The sequence below is a fragment of the Hyperoodon ampullatus genome (assembly GCF_949752795.1).
Source record: "Hyperoodon ampullatus genome assembly, chromosome: 1".
NCBI lineage: Eukaryota > Metazoa > Chordata > Mammalia > Artiodactyla > Ziphiidae > Hyperoodon > Hyperoodon ampullatus.
In genome coordinates, this window is record NC_136914.1 from 10,001,862 (window position 1) to 10,024,996 (window position 23,135).

Below are 23,135 nucleotides of genomic sequence, written 5' to 3' on the forward strand. Positions count from 1 at the left end.
TCTTTTAAATTATTAATCAAAATATATAGTTAAGAAACTAATACAACATCGTAAATCAATGATACTTCAATAAAATAAATTCAAAAGTATTCAGTTAATCAGAAGTCCTCATTCCCTGCTATAAATAGAAATTTTATGCATTTTAGTATTTTTCAGGTCAATATTAGGAATATCTCATAAGAAAAAAGTGAATACGTAAATGGGGAGATGTTTGAACTTACTTCGAAAGTAAACCCGGAATACAAATCCAAAGGCCCTCATTTCCTCCATCTTTCTCTCCTTCTAATTCTACAAATCTCTATCTTCATGTTGACAATCAATTCATTGTATTCCATCAACATATAAAGACAGAATTTCCGGACTTTCCCCAGTTCCCCTGGCTCAAATAGAAGAAATCCAATAAACATTAACTCGATGAATGAATCGGTCAATGAATGGATGACACACCTATAGCCATCTCCCCCATGTGGAGCAGAATCATGTTATTTTTGCAGATCCATAAAACACAGGGAAAACATTCAGTAAGTTCCTACACAGAGAACTTCGAAAAACAGATTATTCCTTTGAGCTGAATTCCACAACTCTGTCGCCCTTTGGATCAAACAGTAGGTAGCTTTATTACCATCTCTGGGTAACAGTCCTCTAGCTGGATTCCACCTGAACCTTCTATGGGTGAAAAGCCAGTTTCAAAGAAAAATACCTTCCCATCATTTGACATAATCAAATGGCAGAATGAAAAGTCTGACAAGGGGTCAGGGTGATGAAATAAAGCAGAAGGGTCAAGTCATTGCCACTTTCTACATAAGCAAATTAAACACTGGTTTTAGAAAGAGTGGATATGACAGACAATGGTATAATATAGGCTAAGGAAAACAAGTTAATTTTTTTAGTGAGGGATAATGAGGGCATAGGCATGTTTTTAGGCAGAGAAAAGTCTGTCATATACTTATGTAATACTATTCCTATTTAAAATTCAGATATATAAGACAAACTAGTTTTTTTCCATTAAAAAGAAATTAACTTTTAATTTTTGAATGCTTATTGCATGTAGTTAGCATTAATTTGAAGAACATGTTTAAATATGACAAAGGCTTTCAATAAGAAAACAAATAACTAAAGATTTTCCTAATGTTAGAGATAAAACCATGCACATTCTGGGGTAGTCAGGATTTGTGTTTTTCAAATTTTCTCTTGCTTTAAGTGAGTAAACAAGAACAGATTTTTTTAATTTTTTTTTCTGGTACGTGGGCCTCTTACTGTTGTGGTCTCTCTCATCGCAGATCACAGGCTCTGGACACACAGGCTCAGCGGCCATGGCTCACGGGCCTAGCCGCTCCGCGGCATGTGGGATCTTCCCGGACCGGGGCACAAACCCGTGTCCCCTGTACCAGCAGGCTGACTCACAACCACTGCGCCACCAGGGAAGCCCAAGAACAGATTTTAATGTGCTTATTAAATACCTAGCAAAGGCATACTAACGGACTCATGAGAATATTCAGAGTATAAAAAGAAAGAATGACAATATTACTCTTTAAGTAGTCTACAGCACATTAATCACACCATTATGACTAAAGACAAATTAAAACACGTCATACTTGTTTACCAAAATTAATTAAATTGCACAAAATGAGCTCAACATCATTGGAAAGAAAACGTGAACTTTAGAGCCATGGGGTGCAAAATATTCCAAAGTTACATGTTGCCAAAATACAAAACATTATCATCAAATGTTTCATATTCTCTATTTAAGCATTTTGAAGGCAGTCCCTACACGCTTCTGGAATTCTTGCAGGCTTGGATGCAAACTCTACGGTGGCTCACTAATAAATATGATTAATGGATGAAACTGAAATAGAAATTTCACAAAAGCCTTTCAAAATAAGGACAGGACTGTGGGTTGTATAGATGTGTTTCTTATGGGGCCTCAGCTATCCTGTTTTGGAGATGGGTCATTTTCTGTGATTTAAAAGCTATTAAGTTAGTCTTTTTGGCCTCATTGTTTCTGCTGATTTAGCAATGCTTCCTGATGCATATTTTATTGGTATATCGAACCAAGGTATCTTGATCTATGTGTCTTAAAAATAAACATAGACATAAGCAAGAAATTAGCATTATGTGAACAATAAGAAAATACCACCTACTTAGGTATCTTGTACCAACAGAAAGCTTTAGTTGGGCTGCTTTACAACCCTTGAATGTCCTTGAAATATGACCCAGAGGAAAGCCCAGTAATCAGAAGCGTGGGGAGGAAGGAAGGCAGGATTGAATATTATAAGCCTGGACTCTGATTCAGAGTAGCCTTCTTAGCCCAATGAGTAGTGGATGTCTGTTGTGTAGACTGCCCAGAATCCACTCCCTCCTCCTCTGGTAAAAGTACTCCTCTTTTCCTTTGGGGTATTACCCCTTCCACACTTGGGGCGTAGTGCTTTGGACTGTCCTGATCTCTGCCCCTGGCTCCAGAGACGGGCACATGACCCAGGCCAGGCCAACCATGGTAGCACATGACTCGCCTCAGGGTGGGTGTGGGTCCTAAGGTTGGAGCATCATTTAGGGAACTTTTGATGGAACTCTTATGGGAAAGCAGCTCTTGTTCCCCTGGATTTGCTAAACTGGAAGGACATGAGCCTGGAACTACCACAATCTGTGCCACAGGAAGAAAGCCTGGCAAAGAATAAAGCTAACACAGGGGAAAGCAAAGCCGGGAGTTGTTTTGTTTTTTGATTAAGCCCATTGGAATTGAGTTTCTGTTTTCCCTAGGATCTTCTCCCTTTGCATTCATTTTTAAGTTCTTTCTAGATTCAGTTCTTGAGCTGCCTTGCCCTCCAGAAAAGGAGAAGCTCCCAGATCCCCTACAAGGGGAAGTAGGGTGGTCACAGCAGCCTAAAGAAGGCAGCCGGTTACACGAGAGCCTAATACATCCCTGGGGGCTGGCCAGAACTGTCCTTGCTGTCTACTCTAGGAAGAAACTCAGGATCCCTGAGTATACAAGACCCTTTATGGGGGCTGTCTCTTGCCTCAGTTTACATGTCTAGCCCCATCTCAATCCTTTCATGATGTTTCCTGCATGAAAGCCTCATCCCTCTTTTCTGCCCATACCCTTAAAGAGTCATTCCTTACGTGAGGTGCCACCATCCTCAGATGGAGGGAGTTCCCTGTTCTTTCCCCTGGAATCTCCCATACTCAGCTCAGACTTTTGTTATAGCCTGTACTAGGTAATTTTTTCTGTTTCCTCTCCCTTGTTAACTTGAGTTTCTCAGACCTCTATTGCTTTTCCCGCCCACCATCCATTCCTTTTGGTCAGAGCACCCTGATTCTCCTTTGCGGAACTACCTTCCACACACCAGGTCCTGTGTTTTTTGGCCGGGTTCCAGAGATGGGCCCTGTTCAGTACCTAACACATGAATGTGTCTTCTGGTCCATGTTCAATGGTAATCGAACGGCAAGTCTCCAGGCAATAATAAAGCAGAACAGGCTGTAACGGTCAAAACCGTCAAGATACTTCCGCGCAGAATTTTTGACAAAACAAAACAAAGACAAGCACACACACAAAGAAAAAAATGCCCAGCCATATCTCAGTAGGAGCATACATGATGACAAACAAATGCTTTTGGTAGGATTAAAACAAGCAAACAGCCTAAGATAGTTTGAATTTTAGTGTCATAATGTGCCATTTATTGTATTCTAACTATTGCTTCCGAATTCATTTCAAAATTGTGAGTTTGATGGCCATTTTCTCAGCTAAACTCTTCTTAGGGTTGTCAACAAGTTACATCTACATCCTGCCTGACTGTTACTTTACTGTTGCTACTACTTCCACATCCAAAGATAAACAACTGGGGTGGGGTAGGAGGAAGAGGACCTTCTGTGCTGAAGTTTTTGGAAGCACGTGCCTATGTATTCCCACCAGTTTAAAATTTTCTTCACCATTTAAAGACTGCTCCCTGTCTCTTGACAACTTCTTTACCGCTGAGTTTTTCTCCTGGGTGGCATTTAAACTATATTTAAAACTTACATCTTGTTTATATACGCTCTTGAGCCAGAACCTTTGGTTTACAGGAAAGAATTTGCTGATCTCTTTCCTTCGCCACTAAAAAACTACTGAAGTTACACTAATTGCTTCTACGACTGCATATCGCTGGACTCCTCAAAGGGCTGACATCACATGCAAAGCTTAGACCACTTGGCTTTGCTTATGTTACAATCTGACATATAAATCAGAGAGATTATAGAAATATTCTACATTTAGTCTATGTATTTAAATACCTAAACATTGTCTAATTAAAAATTAGGTGTATAATTTTTTGGAAAAAGCTTATCTTTAGCAATATTTCATTCAACCAGTGTTCTATTATATATGTGTGTATGTATATACATACATACTTACATGTATGTATAATACACTTATAAACAATAAAACTGAGTAATGAAGTACTTTGCTTTAGGAAAGAATTAAAAATACTGGTCTCTTCAATGTCATCCAAAACTAATGGGAAAAGAAGAAAAATTAGACATTCATGGAACTAAAACATAGACATCTGGGTCTACCTAACTTATGCCCTGATCATTAACAAGAAATTAATGATCACTTTGTATTTTATATCCTGTAAAAGAGCATTATTTTCCAATGTTTTCAGTATAAGACAGCCAAAGAAGGATATATTTTTTTCATCTAAAACTGAATCTAAATTCCTACATTTGATAATTTTGATGTAATTATCCTCCCAAAGCACAATAAAAACTTTCTCATAATGGAGACAACACAAAAATTGACAAGACTTGTTTTCAATAACTAAATATATCATGAAAAAAATGTATTCTGATGCAATATCTTCAATCATCCTTAATGGTTCTTATAAATTTTCAAGTGCCACGATAAATTCAAATTAGCAAAATTACAGGGATTAAATTTTCTACAGTGTTTCCCAAATGTCACCCAAGGCAGTCATAATTTAACTATGAGTCCGTTTTGAACTCATTTATGTTTCAACTCATTAAATGTTTGGTATTTAAAAGTCAATTGTAGAAATAAAAAGGTGTCCTGGCATGCTTCATTGGGAAGTTTAGCAACAAATGTGTGGTTAACACCATCTTATGGGCACAGGAGAGGCCTCCTTTTTCATAAGATATCCAACAATGTGACTAAATGCCTCCTAGAAATTTAGAATTAGAAATGCAAAGGTTAGATAAAGTTAAAGGTCATCCCCCTACAGGCAAGAGGGGGCCAGCTCCCTACCAAGTTTCTAGCAGACTTGCTTCCCTAGGGCACATCATAAAAGTAATTTACTGACAACTCACCTTACCAGGGGTCATTTGGGGCCTCAAGTCTTCTGGAATTCACTTTTAAGAAGCATGATTAAGTGGGGACAACTATTGGCCCTAAAGTATTTATGCTGAGAACAAATGTCTGTCAGAATTAAATCCTTTGTGTGTGGTGGTTTCAGACTTAAAAATGATGTGTGCCCTGATGAAAAGCACATATATTCTATTCACCAAATTAAATCTTAGAATGAATACTGGTTAATTGATTTATTAGGTTTAAAACAAATACTCCAGAAATCCAAATAGACAACACAGCCTAATAAAATGGAGAATGTATTTACCAAGTTAGTTAAATCCTTTTCAGTCTTTTCTAGTCCAGTTTTCTCTCACAGTGGAGGAAAAATGTATTCACGTTATTTCAAAGAAAAATGAAGATGCTATTTAAACCAAACCAGGAAAGTTGACTTATTGCAAAGTTTTTGCAAGAAAAAGCGATTTCCCGATTAAAACAAATCTCCTTCTTTGAGTGTTTCTGATAATTTTGACATGAAATATTTGGTTTAATATTAGGTAGAGAGGGCTTTTGCACATTAAAAAAATTACTAAAGGTGAAAATATGTGTGCATTGGACAAAATTAAAACAGATTATCTGACACTGTGTGTGGGATACAGCTCTAATCTATGCAGTGCATGGAAGTGAAGCTGGTACTTTGAATCGCCAGCACACATCTTGGTAATAACAGGGGATGAGGCATACGATTTCAAGGAACACCCACAATGAAAATTATTCTTTCTAAACAGAGAATTGTTTTGGAATACGTTAGGTTAATTGGCACCATGGGATTTCGTTCAAGGAAACACAGAGCACTGAAATCCTTACACGTGCAAGTAAAATGATGGAGCGTACCCTCTTTCCCTTTTCAATTTTTCACATCTAGTTACTCTGTACACAACCAAATTAACTTTTGTAGATTCACACGCAGGTAGAAAAGGAGCCAATTTTTTTTTGTTTTTTGTTTGTTGCCAGCTTAATTTACAGCATGAAAGACTGATTAGTTAAATAAGGTTCCATTGGCATAAACAAAAAAGAAACTCACTGACTATATCTGGGAATATTCTACTTTGGAGAGTGAATTATGGATATTTTAGAAGTCAAGTCATTATTTTATTTTATTTATTTTATTTTTATTTTTTAGGTCATTATTTTATCATTTAAATAGTTAGAAATTCCCTACAATAATATTTGTGTATCCTCCTTATTAGAAGGCCATAGTTTTGTATTCCATCATTATTTTAATATTCTCTGACTTAAGGATACCTGGGTTTTGGCCTCTGATATACTAAATCCAATTATAATTACCCTTTTAAAAAATAATCACCTGACCCCCTTCCTCTATGTAAATGTACATTTCCCGAGTATACAGATAGTCTTTAGTTGTGGTTACCATTTTCATGAATTAACATTTACGACTGGTATAGAGTGAGCCCCCTTCTTTATATTAAATACCATAACTGATATTTCCCTGTAATTCACAACCTTTCACCGGAACCAATTAAATGTCCTATGTTGCTCACGTACTGAGTTTTAAAATCTGCACTTTAAAACTATGGGAAAGAATGTATACCTTCGGTAAACACCATGTGTAAAAATGCTTACCTTTAATAGGGTAAATTTCTAAATATTTCTCCAAGTGTTGACGCACTGACAGTTGGAAATGAAAGGAAGCTCAGCTATTACTGATTCGCTCATTTTACAGAGAAAAATTGAGGCTCAAGTGGTCAATGACTTGCCCATTGGCACAAAGCACTTTCAGAGCAGAACTAGTATCAGGAGTCAGTATTCTTCTCTCCGTCCCTCCTTCCACTCCTGCCCCACCTCGCCGGCTATCTCTACACCGTTGCTATTGATCTTGTTTAAAAAGGCTTAAGTCATTGCGGCAGCTTCTCTTTGTTGCGGAGCATGGGCTCTAGGCGCGCGAGCTTCAGTAGTTGTCGCTCACAGGCTCAGTAGTTGTGGCTCGCGGGCTCCAGAGCGCAGGCTCAGTAGTTGTGGTGTACGGGCTTAGTTGCTCCACGGCAATGTGGGATTTTCCCGGACCAGGGCTTGAACCCATGTCGCCTGCATTGGCAGGCGGATTCTTAACCACTGCACCACCAACGAGAGGCCCGCACACCGCAACAAAGAGTGGCCACTGCTCGTTGCAGCTAGAGAAAGCCCACGCACAGCAACGAAGACCCAACGCAGCCAAAAATAAGTAAATAAAATAAATAAATTTATTAAAAAAAAAAAAGGCTTAAGTCAGACCATGTCAGTCTTCTGTTCAAAATCCTCCAGTGATTCCCCCTTTCACTCACAGGAAAAGCCAAAGACCTTAGGAGAGCATGTAAGACCCTGCATTATCTGATGCACACCTTCCACCCCACCAGCACCACATAGGCGCTCTGCAATCTTATCTCCTATGATGACTCTCCTCTTCTGTCACTCAGCTCCATGGTATGTCCTCCCCAGCACACCAAGTACTGCCCACTTCAAGGTCATGGTGTATCTTTACCTTCGAACCCAGGTTTGAAAACTTACCACCCTGTTATCCCTACACATTAAAGACATCATGCTTCCATTAACTGGAACCTGAAGTCTCACTTCATGCTGAGTTATGCAGCTTTTAAAAATTAACTGGAGTGATGGTGACCTTCCGGAAAGGTGAGTGCACCTATTTGTCAGTGTGGTAGGGTGCCCAGTGGGCTCTGCCTGTGTTTCTGTATCAGTGCAAAGGAAAAAAGTCAGAATAAAGCAAAGTGAGCCCCGTGCTCTCTGAGCCTGGGCAATGGTGGAGTTGCCAATGCCTGAGCCACACTGACCACTTCTCTTTACCATAATTTTCTTGGAAAATGTTGGAGACTTGCACTGCTTTCTATTTCGCAGAATTTTAGAGCTAGAAAAGACCTAAGGTATCATTTAGCTTAGTCCTCTGATTTTGAAGATGAAGACATAGAGAATCACAGAAGGTTAAGCAGATTGCTCCAAATCACACAACCACTGGCCAACTCCATGCATGAGCGCCATAGCCACTCAGAGATTAGTTCTCACACGTACCCAACTGAGGTGGGATATTACAGGAAAGAGACACAGGAGGGAACAAAAGCATTGACAATTTGATGCTGTCGCCAAAGTTTTAATACTTACAAGGGAAGAAGCTCATCTAGTTAGTCATGCCCATAAGCCTTTTTTGGTTGTTTTTCTTTCTTTGTTTCGTTTCTCTGCTTTTATGCAGAAGTTTTATATGTATTGACATTTAATCAAAGTCAAAATCTTAAAATACACACACACACACAACCTTCCTTGGACAAGAAGACATTGTCTTTAGGTTGCAATGAAGGAACTTATGCAATTAAAGAACTATACCAACTATTGGGTAAATCTTTTTGGAGCTGCCTACATTACTGCAAGTCACAAAATCCTAACTAAGATCAGCCCCAGGGTGGTGTGCGTGGAAACCCTGGGCGTAAATATATTATTAATGTCACAGGGTCAACCTGGTCTTCCAAACCCCTGGAGATTTAAACAGAAGCTTTACCAGTGGTACCGGGTAACACCACAGACTAGGTAAGAGACAGAATGAGCTACGTGGCTTTTTCAACCTCAGGTCACAGGCTTGAGTCCAGTCTAGGCCAGTAATTGATAACTTACGACAGATGTTTGGTGACCTCTGTGGGAAGGGAGTCAGTTCAAGTTTTGTTTCCCTTTTCCTGAACAGGTGTGTTCACATCCATCCACAAAGATGTTTGTACTGTGGGAATCTCATCACCAAACCTTTCGTAGAAAGGCTAAGAATTTAATGGGAATTAAATTCGGTTATCTTTTTATCCTCTTAAGGGTTAGTGCTCTCCTAATTTTTTCCAACCTCAAGCATCTTCCCTTTGCTCTCTGTACATAGTCTTTTCTTTTTTTAAGGAATTCTTCTGAACAGTTTCAAACTGTTGGCTAAGAGTTCTTAGAACAGATGTGTTTTCCCTATCTAGAAATAGCCTGAGGACAGATGTCATTTTATTTAACTGTGTGATCCATTTGGATCAAAGGTGCTTTAGGATAAGAGGTTGGTTTGGAAACAGCTTATTAGAATTTTTTTTAAAAAGTACAGAATTTAGTTACTCTTAAAGAGAAAGCCAGAATATTCAATATTTGAATATTTGGAAGGAATATTCTTTTCTCAAGAATTTTGTGACAATATATAAACCTTTAAGATCCTTTGTCATCATGCTTTATTTTTATATTAGTTTCAGCTTATTGGGTTCAGTTTTACAAGCAGATTAAATATAATGTCAACCGCAAGCAACCATGGTATTAGTTTAGATCAAATTTATTGATGTTCTCTTTTTCTGTTTTTGTGCTACTACATATATGTATGATAGAATAATTAGCTCATATTTTTTGTCTTAAACAAATAATTATTTTTTACAGATTTTCTGTGATTTGAAATTTAGGCCTCTGGAACTGCACAACATTTTAAAATGAGTAAATGGATGAATTTAAAATTAGTTGTATACAACATGCCCAGATAGAGTAAAATGAAAATTCACTAGGAAAAAGAGTCAAATTTTACTCCTTTTGGATGGTAATTCCCGAAAGCCACTGTGGCCATATATATTGTCACCTAGTATCACAAAGACAAGCTGGGATAGAAAATGACATGATTTAGAAAAAGATGTTCTCGAACTTTTCTCATTATAACACATTACAGAATGGTCTCAATAAATAGCATTTCCAAGGATGATTTTAATTTCTAGACAGTGACCCAGTTTTTCAAAATGTCCTCAGTTCTGGCCACTTTGATATTATGATAGTTCAACATAATTGCAGACTTTCAGACTTCAAAAACAAAACAAAACAAAACTAAATGTCAATTGGCGAATACTACCAACAAATAAATTAAAATGTATTATAGTAATTGATAACATATTTACGTACATATTTATTTTACATAAGTATTATATATTATATACAAAAATCTCTCTATATATTTAGTATATAAATGTAAAGATGAAAGAAGTCTGTTAAAAGGCAAATGCTACATAAACAAACTCCCAAAATTGGTCTTAGGTAAGAAGACAAATCAAGGAGCAAACATGCTTACAGATTTAGGAAGCTTTCTGTAAAATACTGAGTTGATGTGATAGGAAAAGGGTCTACTGCAGCCTGGGGTCTGTGAGGGGGGTAACTGAGATCATTTCATTTATATATTCTTGCACCTGACCTCTAGCACATTTCATGATAAATTAACTAATGTCTGTTATGTTGTTTAATTCTGAAACCTTCCTTTAAACTTCTCTCTTCCCTGACCTCATCTGCTTCTTTTACAAAAATATTTTGTTGAGTAATACACTCTTTGTATCATGACATTACATGTTAATTTCAGAGCAACTTTGCCCAATTGCTCCCCTCCCAAATCCTGAGATTCTAAATCTGTGCTTTGAGCAATTGTTGCTGGTGGGCAAAAATATGTGCTTTCTTAGTTTTCAGTCTCAGTATATTTCCTTTGCAAATCCTACAATTTATTAACTCTATGGCAGAGTGACACAAACCATGTTCCAAAATAAACACACAAAAAGACCTACATTACTATAATATCCAGGTTGAGAAAAACTACTCTGAAAGCAAGGAAATGCTGAGGAAGCTTGCTGCTGTACTCATGGGTCAGCTGCTTTGTGCTTAATCATCGTCAGGCATGTGCTCTGAGAAACTCCAGACCTGGGGGGCTTTGCATAATGAGGTAGGTAGCAATGCCCTACACCTAATGCCAAGAGGTGATGATCTAAAAATGAAGATGTTCTCTTCCTCCAGTTATACATTTTGATAAAAAATATATTCTAGGTTTATCTTTTTGAATGGAAGTAAACCCACGTACATACATCAGTATAACTTTGTTTCCATAAGACTGCCATATAATTTTGGTGCAAATGCTAACACTCTCATGGAATTTTCATAAATTGTCATCTAATCCCATATGAGGGGGACTGTTAAATACTACAGACTATAGTTAACTGTGGCCACAGGAGCTTGTAAGTCATTCTGAGGGCTGGGCATCTTTTCCTTTCCTTCCTCTTCTTTTCATGTTAGTGTAATAGATGCTGATAACAGCTAATGCTTACAAAGTACTTCGGATTCATGTGAGATTGTACACGTAAAGTCATAGGTGCAACCTTTTGTCATCTCTATTCTACAGATGAAGAAACCAAGCCTAGAGGTTAAATAATTTGTCCAGAGTCAAACAACCAGCACGTGGTATGAATGCAGTGACTAGCACCCAAGTCTGTATGCTGGACATTAGATCTAGGCCCTCAGCCTCCCCACTGTCCTGTGAGCCAGGACGAGCAGCACTGAGCATGTCTACACCAACCGTCATCCACCTCTGCTTCTTAAACGTGCTACCCAATCCTTCCTCCTGTGCAGGGGCTGCTGATCAAAAGCACAGTGCAGCACAGCACCGTGGTTGACAGCATGGCGTCTGACAACTGCCTTGAAAATCCGGCTCTGCTACTGGCTCTGTGGTGTTCTCTCGGGCAGTTTCCTTAACTTCTGGGTCTCAGTCTCTTCATCTGTGAAATGGGTTATGCATACCTGCCTCACAGGGTTACCAGAAGGATTACAGAGGTACTCTATGTAATGGCTTGGCAAAGTAAGGGCTTAAAAGAATGGTGGTTATGATTAGTAAGAGAGAAGACTAGAGTACAGTAAGTCCCCTACATATGAACCTTCAAGTTGCGAATTTTGAAAGATGCAAACAGGCGTTCCATCAACGTCAGGCGTGAGTGAAATTGCCGCTTGCCCTCCGTCTCCTATTGCTGACGACCCTTCAGCTCTATCCTCTCCCACCTCCTCTCCCTCCTCCAGTCATAACTCTTCTTGCCTGTTCACTCAATGCCAGACCCTGTATGCCAGCTGTTGTACTGTACTACTGTACTTTTCAAGGTATTGTATTGTAAGATTAAAAATGTTTTCTTTATTTTTTGTGTTTGTTTTTTACGTGTTATTTGTGTGAAAAGTATTATAAACCAATTACAGTACAGTATATAGAGCCGATTGTGTTATTTGGGTACCTAGACTAACTCTGTTGGACTTAAGAACAAATTGGAATTAATGAACGCACTCTCGGAACAGGACTCGTTCGTATGTAGGGGACTTACTGTATTCTTGCTAACAACATGGCTGGCTTGAAGACTATCTTTAGTACTGGGAAAGAAAAGCTATTGACTGTCTCTAAAAGGGAGTACTGTGCTACCTTCTACTACTTAGAGGCAGTTTTGGGACACCTGTGATTTCCTTTTCATTAGATAATAGAGCCACTGGAAAGTCGTGCCAACTGGTATCACCAGCAGCCCTTCTCTGTTCTCTTTCTAGTCAGATAGAGCGAGGTGATGGCTGCCACGTCCAGTCAGATGCTTTTGAAAGATGGCAGTGACCTTCTCTAGGGTGCAGATTTCTTGGTTTTTCACTTGTTTTAAATGATTACCATAGGACTTCTGAGATTTATAGGCTCTATTTCCTTTGCCCTTCAAGTCTTAGATAAATATAAAGACATTCATGTAAAAGCTTTCCTCACCTCAGCTGTGACTTACGGGGCCTAAAATGTAGGAGAAAGCAGGTCTTTCTTTACTCAACTGGAGGGACCCTGCATACTGCAGTTTCAACTTCAGTAAAAAAAACATGATGCATGCTGGAGAGTACTTTATAGATTAAACCAGTTTATACTGGCATACACCATATCTGTGTCCATTGACATTTATTAAAATGCTTTATCAGTAAAATTGCAAATGCCAAAGTAAAAAAGTAAGAGCACCAGAAATGAAATTAGCTTAACCAAATGAAATTACACTGAGATTATTTCACATGACCAAGGGACAAAAAAAAAATATTTCTCTGTGGACTTTTGTATTAGATTTAAAATGAGATTAGACTTATTTAAAAATTGAAAACAACATTTATCTCAGAGTACAGGGCATTCTGATGTAGGATCAGCAACACTCAATAAAATAAATTTGGGTTTAATGCCACATCATTACTACCTTGATATATCTATAAAAAAACAAAAACACAGTAAAAAATTTTACTTGCGGATCTATATTTTAATGGTTTGGAACCAGAATTTTAAACTACCCCCAAAAGAAGGAATTTAAAAGTTTTTATCTGAGGGAAGACTCTTCAATTAACTTTCTACCACTTTTAGAATGAATTTATCTAATGGTTATTTCTACCACTACAGCAAAATTCTCTTTCAGATGAGATTTAATAAATTCTAATGCAGTAGTTTGATAGGTCACAAACTTAAAAATATCACATATACAAAAAATTCCAGAATGGTGACTCTTCTATTGTAATATTTATCAAATATATTAAATATATTGCTGTTTCCTTTCAACCGAACACACACTTTCTTTCAACCTAAAGCATGCTTTAAAGCAGAGTTCTAACAATTTTCCTGAGGAAGCATTTGATATGGGACCCAATCACTGCCACATACATGTGTACGTGTGTGCACACATGCATGCTATGTTTCCAACATCAGTTCTGCAAAGTAAATTGCTTCTCATTTACGTTCTGACTCATTTCACTTGAAAAAACATACGCTAACATTGCATGGGCTGCCATAAGATCACCAGTTAAAGACAGAGGAAAATGTAAAAGGAAGGGTCTCTGACAAACTTCAGAAAAGTAGGACATCAATCCCAATGGGATGATGAGCAATGGAATTCACTAAACTTTCGCTGCTCATAATTATGCCTGTGATTTACAAGCATGTGAAATCAGAGGCTGCCCGGCCGGGTCCTGCCCCGGCACACACTGCGTCCTCCTCCACATGCTCTTGTGGCTCCTGGGCACCTGGGCCACTGTCTCTCAAGAGCCCCAGCGTCAATGGGCTCAGTCACCCGGACAATCAGCAGCTTTCAGCCTTACGTCCTCTCCTCCCCCGGTAAAAGGACTGCTTCGAAAAGCATCTTTTGAAATGAGGATCCAAGCAGATAGAGAGGGATAGGAGCCCAGGCACACTTGTTCCAATGATCGACAAGTCTTTAGCTCTGTCTGCTGCGGGTGCGAGCCTCTTGGTCCTCTGACTGCCCCTGAGAACTGGGGTGCAGAGAACGGTGTGTGTCGGCTTCCCTGGGGGGTCCACCCTGTAGGTGACAGGCGCAGGCTTGTCTTAACTGCCACACACATGCAAAGCTAAGGCTGACTTTCAGATCCTTGGTGGTCAGGGGAAGTTTGGTAAGATTAGACTAGAGTAACTTCTGGTGTAACAAGGGTTTTCAGATATAAGAGCAAACTACATATTTTAGGAACAGGAATGAGAACAGTTTTGCCAACTATCTGAATATCAAATTCCCAAAAGGAACAAAAATAGGAAAATGTAATAGGTAAAGCAATTGTCCAATTAGAATGAATTGTTGAGTTTTTTTTTTTTGTTTGTTTGTTTGTTTTTTTTAGCGGTACACGGGCCTCTCACTGTTGTGGCCTCTCCCGTTGTGGAGCACAGGCTCAGCAGCCATGGCTCACTGGCCCAGCTGCTCCGCGGCATGTGGGATCTTCCAGGACCGGGGCACGAACCCGTGTCCCCTATATCGGCAGGCAGACTCTCAACCACTGCGCCACCAGGGAAGCCCAATTGTTGAGATTTTTAAGTGTCATTTTCCGAAACTTTCTATCAAGAATCTTACAATGCTGACAGAGTTAACTACTCATCTCCTCCCTCAGAGTGGACAAGTAATATGTGTAAGTCAGTTAAATGACAGAAGGTACAGGACAATGACAACTGGTGTCCAACCATTGGCTCTCAGTGGTCATTTCAGTAATATGACTTGGCCATGGATGGGCAGAGAAAATGTGTCTCATTCCTTATTCAACTGATCCAGGGGTCTGGCTCAGTCTAGACCAGTGTTTCTGAAATTCCCTGTAAAAGCTTTAAAAATGTACCAATGCCCGAGTCCTAACTCTACATATTCTGATTTAATTTGGGCAGGAGAATTTTCTAAAGCTCCCAGGTGGTTCTACTCTGCAGCCATTTTTGAAAACCACTGGTCTATAATCCTCAAGGACTTCAAGTGGATGAGGCTGGTTCTAGTACTTCCAGAAGTTCTGACTAGTAATTCAGATATAAGCTCAATTTAAAGATTTCAAATCACCAGGATCTTGGAATTTCCCTCTTTGGGAAAAACAACATCAACAACAAACAAGGTATATGCCCTCCCCCTGACACTAGACATACAAAATGAAGATTTTAAAGTTTGCTCACCAGTTGGACACTTGAGCCATTCTTCATAGCATCAGTATGAGTGGTCAGCTTGTACAATGCACTAGCACCAAAGATCTAGCAAACCACTATCTAGCTTTAAAACCTATTTTTGACTTACTCTTGGCAATTTCACAAAGCTCAGTCTTCTAGGATTTGAGCTGTTGTGAATGGAATCACCTCTTCCTAAATGGCAGTTTAAATTCATATGGCATAGAGTTTACTCCGTTAATCCAACTCCATAATTTATTTTCTGTAGCAGAAAGAAGTCAATTCTTTAGCAGGTGCTTTGCATTTCTGCACAAAACTTTTGCTCGATGAAACTTAGTTACACTCACAGGGTACTGAAATCTCCTATAATCTGGGTGTTAGATAAAAACCAGATGCCATATTTTTAGCTTCAGTCAGGACCCATTTAGGGAGGAGTTTTCCAAGTTCACCAAATGACTGGCTCTTTGCTGGTGGTATCAGAATCAGGGCTGGTAGAGATTTAAGGAGATCAACCAAGTCCAGCTTTTTGACACAAAAAGGCCAGTCCTTAACCAGGTGACAGATATCCCTGTCAATTCTTAATTGACAATTAGCAGAAAAGGAATTCCAAATTCCCTTATAGCCAGCACTAGCTTTTAGAAACTCTTATAATCAAGAGTTCCTTTTGATGTCTGATTTAATATACTCATACTGGTCATGAATTAATACCATGGGGGGATCATCACTGTGGTCTGTCCTGTATTTATTTCAAACGTACCAAGGTTGGGTTTCGTACACATTATTAATTCTGTGGTTTGAAAATTGCAATCAATACTTTGGTCTGTTAAAACAGCTTTATTCCCTCTCTTAGGATTTTTAAAACTAAAAGACTAGAGAAGTGATGTGCATAATAATTTATGAAAATTCCTATTTGCATTATTAATGCAAAATGATCACTGACAAACACAGAATACACTAACTGTACACTAACATGAACAACTAACTATTCACATATCAAGAAGCCTGAAAAATGACTGTGAAGTAGCTGTGATAATGTTTTCCCTTCAGAAGTCTCTGAGGGGCATACCACAAAAATCAATGGCATAATCCTAATCAACTCATGAATGTGTTGGCATCCGCCCCATCAAACCAACAGTAGCCACTTCTAACACTTCCAATCTGTGACTTGTGACAGGAGTTCCTTGGAGACTGAGATAAAGGCCAGTTGTTGTATAAGCTACTCGAAGTGATAAGGATGTGGTCTTGTTACTCCCTTATCAGTATACACTCAAATATCCATGTGATAGATTCCTATCTTATAGATATCACTGGTGCCAAATGCTAAGGGAATCCAAAATATGTACTTTGAAATATGTCTTTAATGTAGAAATATGTATTCTATCAATACATATGTAGAAGAATGGATTTGGAAGTTTATTTGAAGCCCCAGAAGCCCTGCAGCTCTCCTAGGAAAGGTAGGCCAAAACGGGTTCTGCAGAATTCCTAGAGGCCTGCAGAACGTACTGCAGAATCATGGCACTGTCATAACCGAGTTCGTATAATTTTACTGCATGATGAGATGTCTCAAAGTCAGAGAAGACACACTTTCATTCATATCCCAATGAATGGGTGTAAATGAAGCGGGCGTTTGAAGTAACTCTAATTAGAAGCAGGGCATTCTTTAGGCAGTTAAATTGAAGTAGAAACAAGAACATCAGTTTTTTCCTTCTTACAACAAAATTTTCAAGTATTCTGAGCCCATTTCTTTCACCTACATTTTATCATACACAGATTTTTAATACCAACATTTTAAGTAAAATAGTATTTGAAAACTATGTATTATTCTCTCAAATACCCAAAGATATATTAACTTTTAGAGCAAATTGGCAATGTGTATTGTGGCATATGTCCTTCAACTCAGTAATGCTCTTTCTATCAGTGAATTTTAAAGAAATCATCCATGATCAGGTTAAATAATATATACAAGAGTGATAAATAACATTATTTACAATGATAAAAGGAAAATACTGGGGGTCTTCCTAAATATCTCATAATAAGGGAATGGAACACTCAAAAAAGATAAAAAACTAAGTTTTTGAGAAAAGTTTCCAAATCTGGTAACATACTCATGACATACTGTTAGGTGAAAAAAGAAGGCTAAAAAGATGTATATACGGTTTGATTTCAATTTTATTTTAACACTTCTTAGGAAAAAAGCTATAAGAAAACATGTTCTTCTTCTGTTTCCACATTTATTAATATGGACCTGTGTTACTTTTGTAGTCAGGAAAAATTCATTTAATTTTAATATAAAAACTGGAAGAAAGTATATCAAAATGTTAATAGTGATATTCTTTAATTGATGGGATTATAGGTGATTTTTAAAATACTTTACTTTCCCCAATTTTTTATTTTATAGAGAGCATGTTTAACTTTCAAGGCAAGTAAAACACTTGTAGTGAGTAATGCACTTGCTGCTGCATCTTTATTCCTTCCTCATGAGGTACCACTTGCAACGAGTTATCAGAACACATTTCAGAATGTATTTATTGAACTCTGATGTGCAAAACACTAATGCTTTATTTTAAGAGACTTTGGAATATTTGCTGTGAATTGTAATGAAAAATTTTATTGGGAGAAAGTTGAAACTACTGATTTAAACAGCTTTTCCAAATGATCTGTGTCTTGGTGCCAAAGTCCTTTTCCTTAAAGGACCACAAGTACCATAAAAAACTTCTCCTATGCAGTATGTCTTGGTGATGCTGTCACAACATGGCCTTGAGGCTGGGTGGTCCCAACAATAGGTATTCTCTGTGCTCTAACTGAGTCACCCTAATTATTTCATGTGGTAGATATTGAATAGATAGATGTTGAATATATTTATATTTTTTTCTGATTCGTTTCTGCTGGTTTTGATGTTCTTACCTTTGAATAGAGCTTAACAAAGCAAAGAGGAGCTTATTTCGATATGAGTAGCAGAGTATAAATCCCCCTTTGATTTTTTTTTTCCAGTTTAGAAAAAGATAACCAGTTCTTCCCCAATCATACTTAATTCGTTTCATTCTAAAACAGTCATGAGCTGTTAAATGTCTTAATTTAGAATGCCACAATTTGCCTTATAGCTTAGTACTGCTAATACTGTACTGTGTTACTCTCTTGTGAAATAAACTTGACAATAACTTTATTTATATACCTACTAGATTATTTTAACATGAGAATTCAAATTGGAGAAGTGGGAAAGAAGGCAATAGATGTGCTTATATATTATAAAGGTGGCTAATTCTAGATAAAAATATCTGACTTACCTGTAAAAATATTGTACAAGGAAATCACAGTATAAATAGCATTTTTTTATGACACAGACTCGAACACACATGCGGTAAAAGAATGATTTGCAATTGCCAAAGTAACCCAAAGACCTCTTTGTTTCTGCTAGCAAATGCTGATATACAATTCTAATGCCTGTTAAACAATATTTAAACAAATACTTTATAAAACCAATAATTAAGTATGTAAATTACATAGGGAAACCATGTCAAAAATATCAATCTGATTGCACTGCTTAATAGTCACCAAATAACATTAAAAATTTAATGTCATTGTCCCGATTTAGTTGCCATAATTATTGTTCCCTTATGTTGTCTCCTTATTTTCTCCTATATTATTTCTTTTATTACAAAGAAATACCTTTAGTGAGGAGAACACTAAAATAAAATTAACATAGCCAGAGCAAAGATAAATAAAATTTAAAAAGCCAACCTTTATTCCACTTTGAACAAGTTTGTGAATGTCCAAATAAGGCTCCTTGAAAATTTCTCCTTCAGGGGTAAGTATCTTCACGTAACCTTCTTTTTCCAGAATGAAGAGACGGTGTGAGCCATCCCCACTATGCAGGGCGCTGACGGGCTGGCGCAGCCCACTCACAACCTCCTGAATACAGAAGCAGTTGTGTTTGTGCTTTCTAAACAAATTAAAGAAAACCAGTAAGCTTTTCTTGAGATGAAGGAGGTAAGGGATGCACTTAGCATCCTTTTCAAAATATATTTCCTCTAGGAATCAACGGTTTTGATAATCATGAAGGGCTGCTAACCCAAGGTCACACTCTGATTCTTTTAAATTCTTTTCAATGAAAAAAAAGAAAACCAAAAAAGCCTTCTATTAGGAAGTAAAGGAGAGAATCAAAACACATATGTATTTTAAAATTTCACAAGCTTACTATCTCATCTTTCAGTGACTCTAATTAAAACTGACTTTACTCACAATAATTAAACCTTACAGAAAGGCACTCAGAGAGAAAGTTCTAAGATCTATTTATAAAACTCTGATTTGCTACTACTAATTGTGCTGAATGTTTCCACAGTGCCATAAGCTAACAACTATCATAAAATTCAAGTTTAAAACTATACTCATAAAATTCCCATGAATCAGAGAGAAGCCAAGCTCATAACAGAAGATTAGTAGTCTCAACATTAAAAGTATTTAAGCGAATGTGATTTTAGAGAAGCAAACTACCAAAAAGAAAACAAAAAGCATCTGGAGGATATAGCTGCTGGACATGAGCATAGCCAGTTGACTCATTGTTAAAACCACAAGACTTGTCGGGTTTTTTCTTTCTTTTTTTTTTTTTTTAAGATTAAAGAACATTTATCTTTATGAACCTGCTGATCTCTTCCACTTTGTCATATTCTTCCATCTGGTCCAAGTAGTTAGATGCTGGTCCTCTGATTTGTTTTCTTGGAAAATCTGGAAAGCACAAGCCACCATCTTTTCTTGCATAGTAAAAGCAAAACTCATCAGCAGTAGTTTGAAGGAAACCTTTAAAAATGTAAAAGGACGCCTTAGAAATATTTAGTGTCATGGTAAAAACAGCACATTTGAAAGACAAAATATAGGTAAAGAATTTTTTAGGAACTATATGAATATTCTAGGGAAATATATAGACAAAAACCAAAAGGTAAGAAGAACATATTTTTTGGCTTGGGATTTCCATTTCTTTTTTAACCAAAATTTAAAAATTGCAGTAAAAGTGAAATGATATTGTATTGGATGTCTTAAAAGGCTCATATGAAACAGAATTGATACGAACACAGCATTAATCTTGTTATTGCATTGACTCTATTTTCAAGCCTCCCTGGTTACCGTATGTTGTACTTTCAAGCTCATCTGATTACTATTCAGCACTTTTCTCCCACAGTACTATTCCTAAGAAGAACAAATTGCGATCAGGAAAGAGATAGACCATCGGGAGGCAGTTTGGCTCATTTTACAATTCTTATTGTATTGTCACTCATATATGATTAAATAATAAATTAGCTACTATCCCAAGGTCATTCATTATATGCTACAGTAAATGACTGACTCCCTGCATTGATCAAGCAATGAATTGATGCCAGTAACAGAGGCTCTATATTCAAATGTGTTGGTGCCTTTTTCTTGCTCACTTACTGGAGACAATGATTATTTTATAATACAAAAATTTTCTTTAAGATATCCTTTCAATATTCTCAAGCAGAATAGCTGACACACTACCCCTCAATGAAAAAAATATTAAAACGAGCCAAAACAAAAATGCAGAGTAGACTTAAAAGGATGTGAAAGACCTTTTTTTTTCATTTCTTACATAGTAAGAATTTTTATCAAATAAAAAGTTGAATAAGAAAGAAGGTCCTATTACAAAAAAAATTTAGACATTTCTTTTACAATTTGAATTAATAAGGTAGGGTTTTATTGGGGGGAGGGCATATTAATTAATCAGATTCACTTCCATATTCTGATGATTTTGCTATTAAAATATGATGTTGCTATCAGAGTTGACTTTATATGATGTCCAAAATTCCTGCTTCTGGTTTCATACCTTTAATTATGCTCAAGGTCTTGATTTTTACCTAACAAATTAGATTATTATACTCCCAATCAGTTTTGTAACAAAGGCACCTGGTAACTCAGGTGAGGTTTAGAAGTTGTATAATGGATGCAAGTTTGCAAGGATTTGCAAGAACAAGAATTTGGGGACAACCAAGTGAGGCACATCAATGGAACATGAAAGACCCTAAAAAGTTGATTTTCTGTGAGCTTGACCTAGGTCCCCTCAAACCTAAAGCTAATCTTGGAATCCGTGGGTCCCAGGTGGTTAAAATATAATATACATTTTGACCTAACTTTTGGGTGAAATGGATGACCCCTAAATTTCTGAGACAAACTCTTCAAGGCCAATATCTGACTCAACTACTGGGAAACATCTTGTCTTCGGGAAACTGGCAAGTAAAAGCAGATGTCCTTGGGAGTGTGTGTGTGTGTGTTGTTGGGGAGGTGGGCAGAACTGGGAAGGAGGCAAGGAGGCTGTCAGCTGGGGAGGAGGCCATCTTTCTTTGAAAAAATCCAGGAATTAGAAATTGGGGAGAGCAATGACGGCTGCAACAGCTTTTACTCATCTTCCGCAATTCACTGTTTGCAAAAGATAACTTTTCTCCTCCATTCTTTAATGGCTAAGCATCAGATGAAAACTGCCTGGTAGTGTGAAATAATTCTGTTTGAGGTAAAAAGAAGAGAAGGAAAACTGAGTTGCTAAATCAGACTTTTCACAGTTTGGGGCTAGAAGTTTTGGGGGGCTAGGTGTTTTATATATAAATATATAGAGATATATAGATATCTACATATCTATATATATTTACCTTCATGCAGGGAGTTCTCCATGTCAATCTGATGCATGCAGGAAGACTGTCATACTACGGATCTATTTATAACTGAATGTGTGAAGGAGAACTTTTGTTTTAATGTGATTATTTGCCTGCAGGGGTCACAGAAAAATTCCAAAGTGCAATTCAGAGGAAATTTTGAGTTTGCTTTTTAAAAAAATATCTGTTTTCCAGCATTACAGTCTGCAAACCAATACCATCTTAAGGGGAAATTAATGAACAATGCCGGTGGCTAATTCCATTTTATAAGGAATTATTAGCTGGGGACAAACATGAGGAAATGAGAAATCATTTTCGAATGGAACATCTGAAGATGAATGAGTACAGATTCATAAACTCTGTCGCTCCAGAGATACTATGCTCTCTTAGCAAATTAAACAAAACAAAACAAAACAAAACCAGAATGTTAACAATGAATTATTCCGAGCTTTTTACAGTATTGAGACAAACTGAACAATCTAAGTGGGAAGAAGGGAGCCAACTCAGAAGACTTTTGCATAAAAATCCGGGCATTTTTCTGACAATGATGTTACTTTGAATGGAAACATCTAATACTTTTGTTAGGACTTTACCTTAAATGACCTGATTTTATAAGCAGGGATGAGTAAGATATATTTTCCTGTGAAGAACTCAAAGAGATCTGGTTTCAGGACATGGGGTTAACATTTATTGTCAGGGAAGATATAATTTACCGAATGGTACCCTTCTGTTTGGAAGGAAACACTGAAGAGCATTTTACTGAAGGTGTGCAGCTCACCCTGGATCATCATAATATGATGAAGCCCACTAACAATGGAAGTACACTGATGATTCCAGCAGCTGTAATTTTTTTATAACTCCTGATAATTTATCAAATGTTTTGGAAATGTAACTCTTCTCCTGGATCATAAACCCAGTCCCACTATACCACAAAGCACCCTATAAAATACTG

General features: G+C 37.4%; 1 protein-coding gene across 1 annotated transcript in view; it reads right to left on the bottom strand.

Annotated features, from left to right (window-relative positions):
- Positions 1–23,135, bottom strand: part of HHIP (hedgehog interacting protein) — a gene marked incomplete at both ends in the record, with an annotated part of 89,558 nt that overhangs the window by 57,136 nt on the left and 9,287 nt on the right. Inside the window, 2 exons of the mRNA XM_079709707.1 lie at positions 19,269–19,470; positions 20,168–20,324. Coding sequence (XP_079565833.1) covers positions 19,269–19,470; positions 20,168–20,324 — 359 coding nt within the window. The remainder of the gene's footprint in view (positions 1–19,268; positions 19,471–20,167; positions 20,325–23,135) is intronic.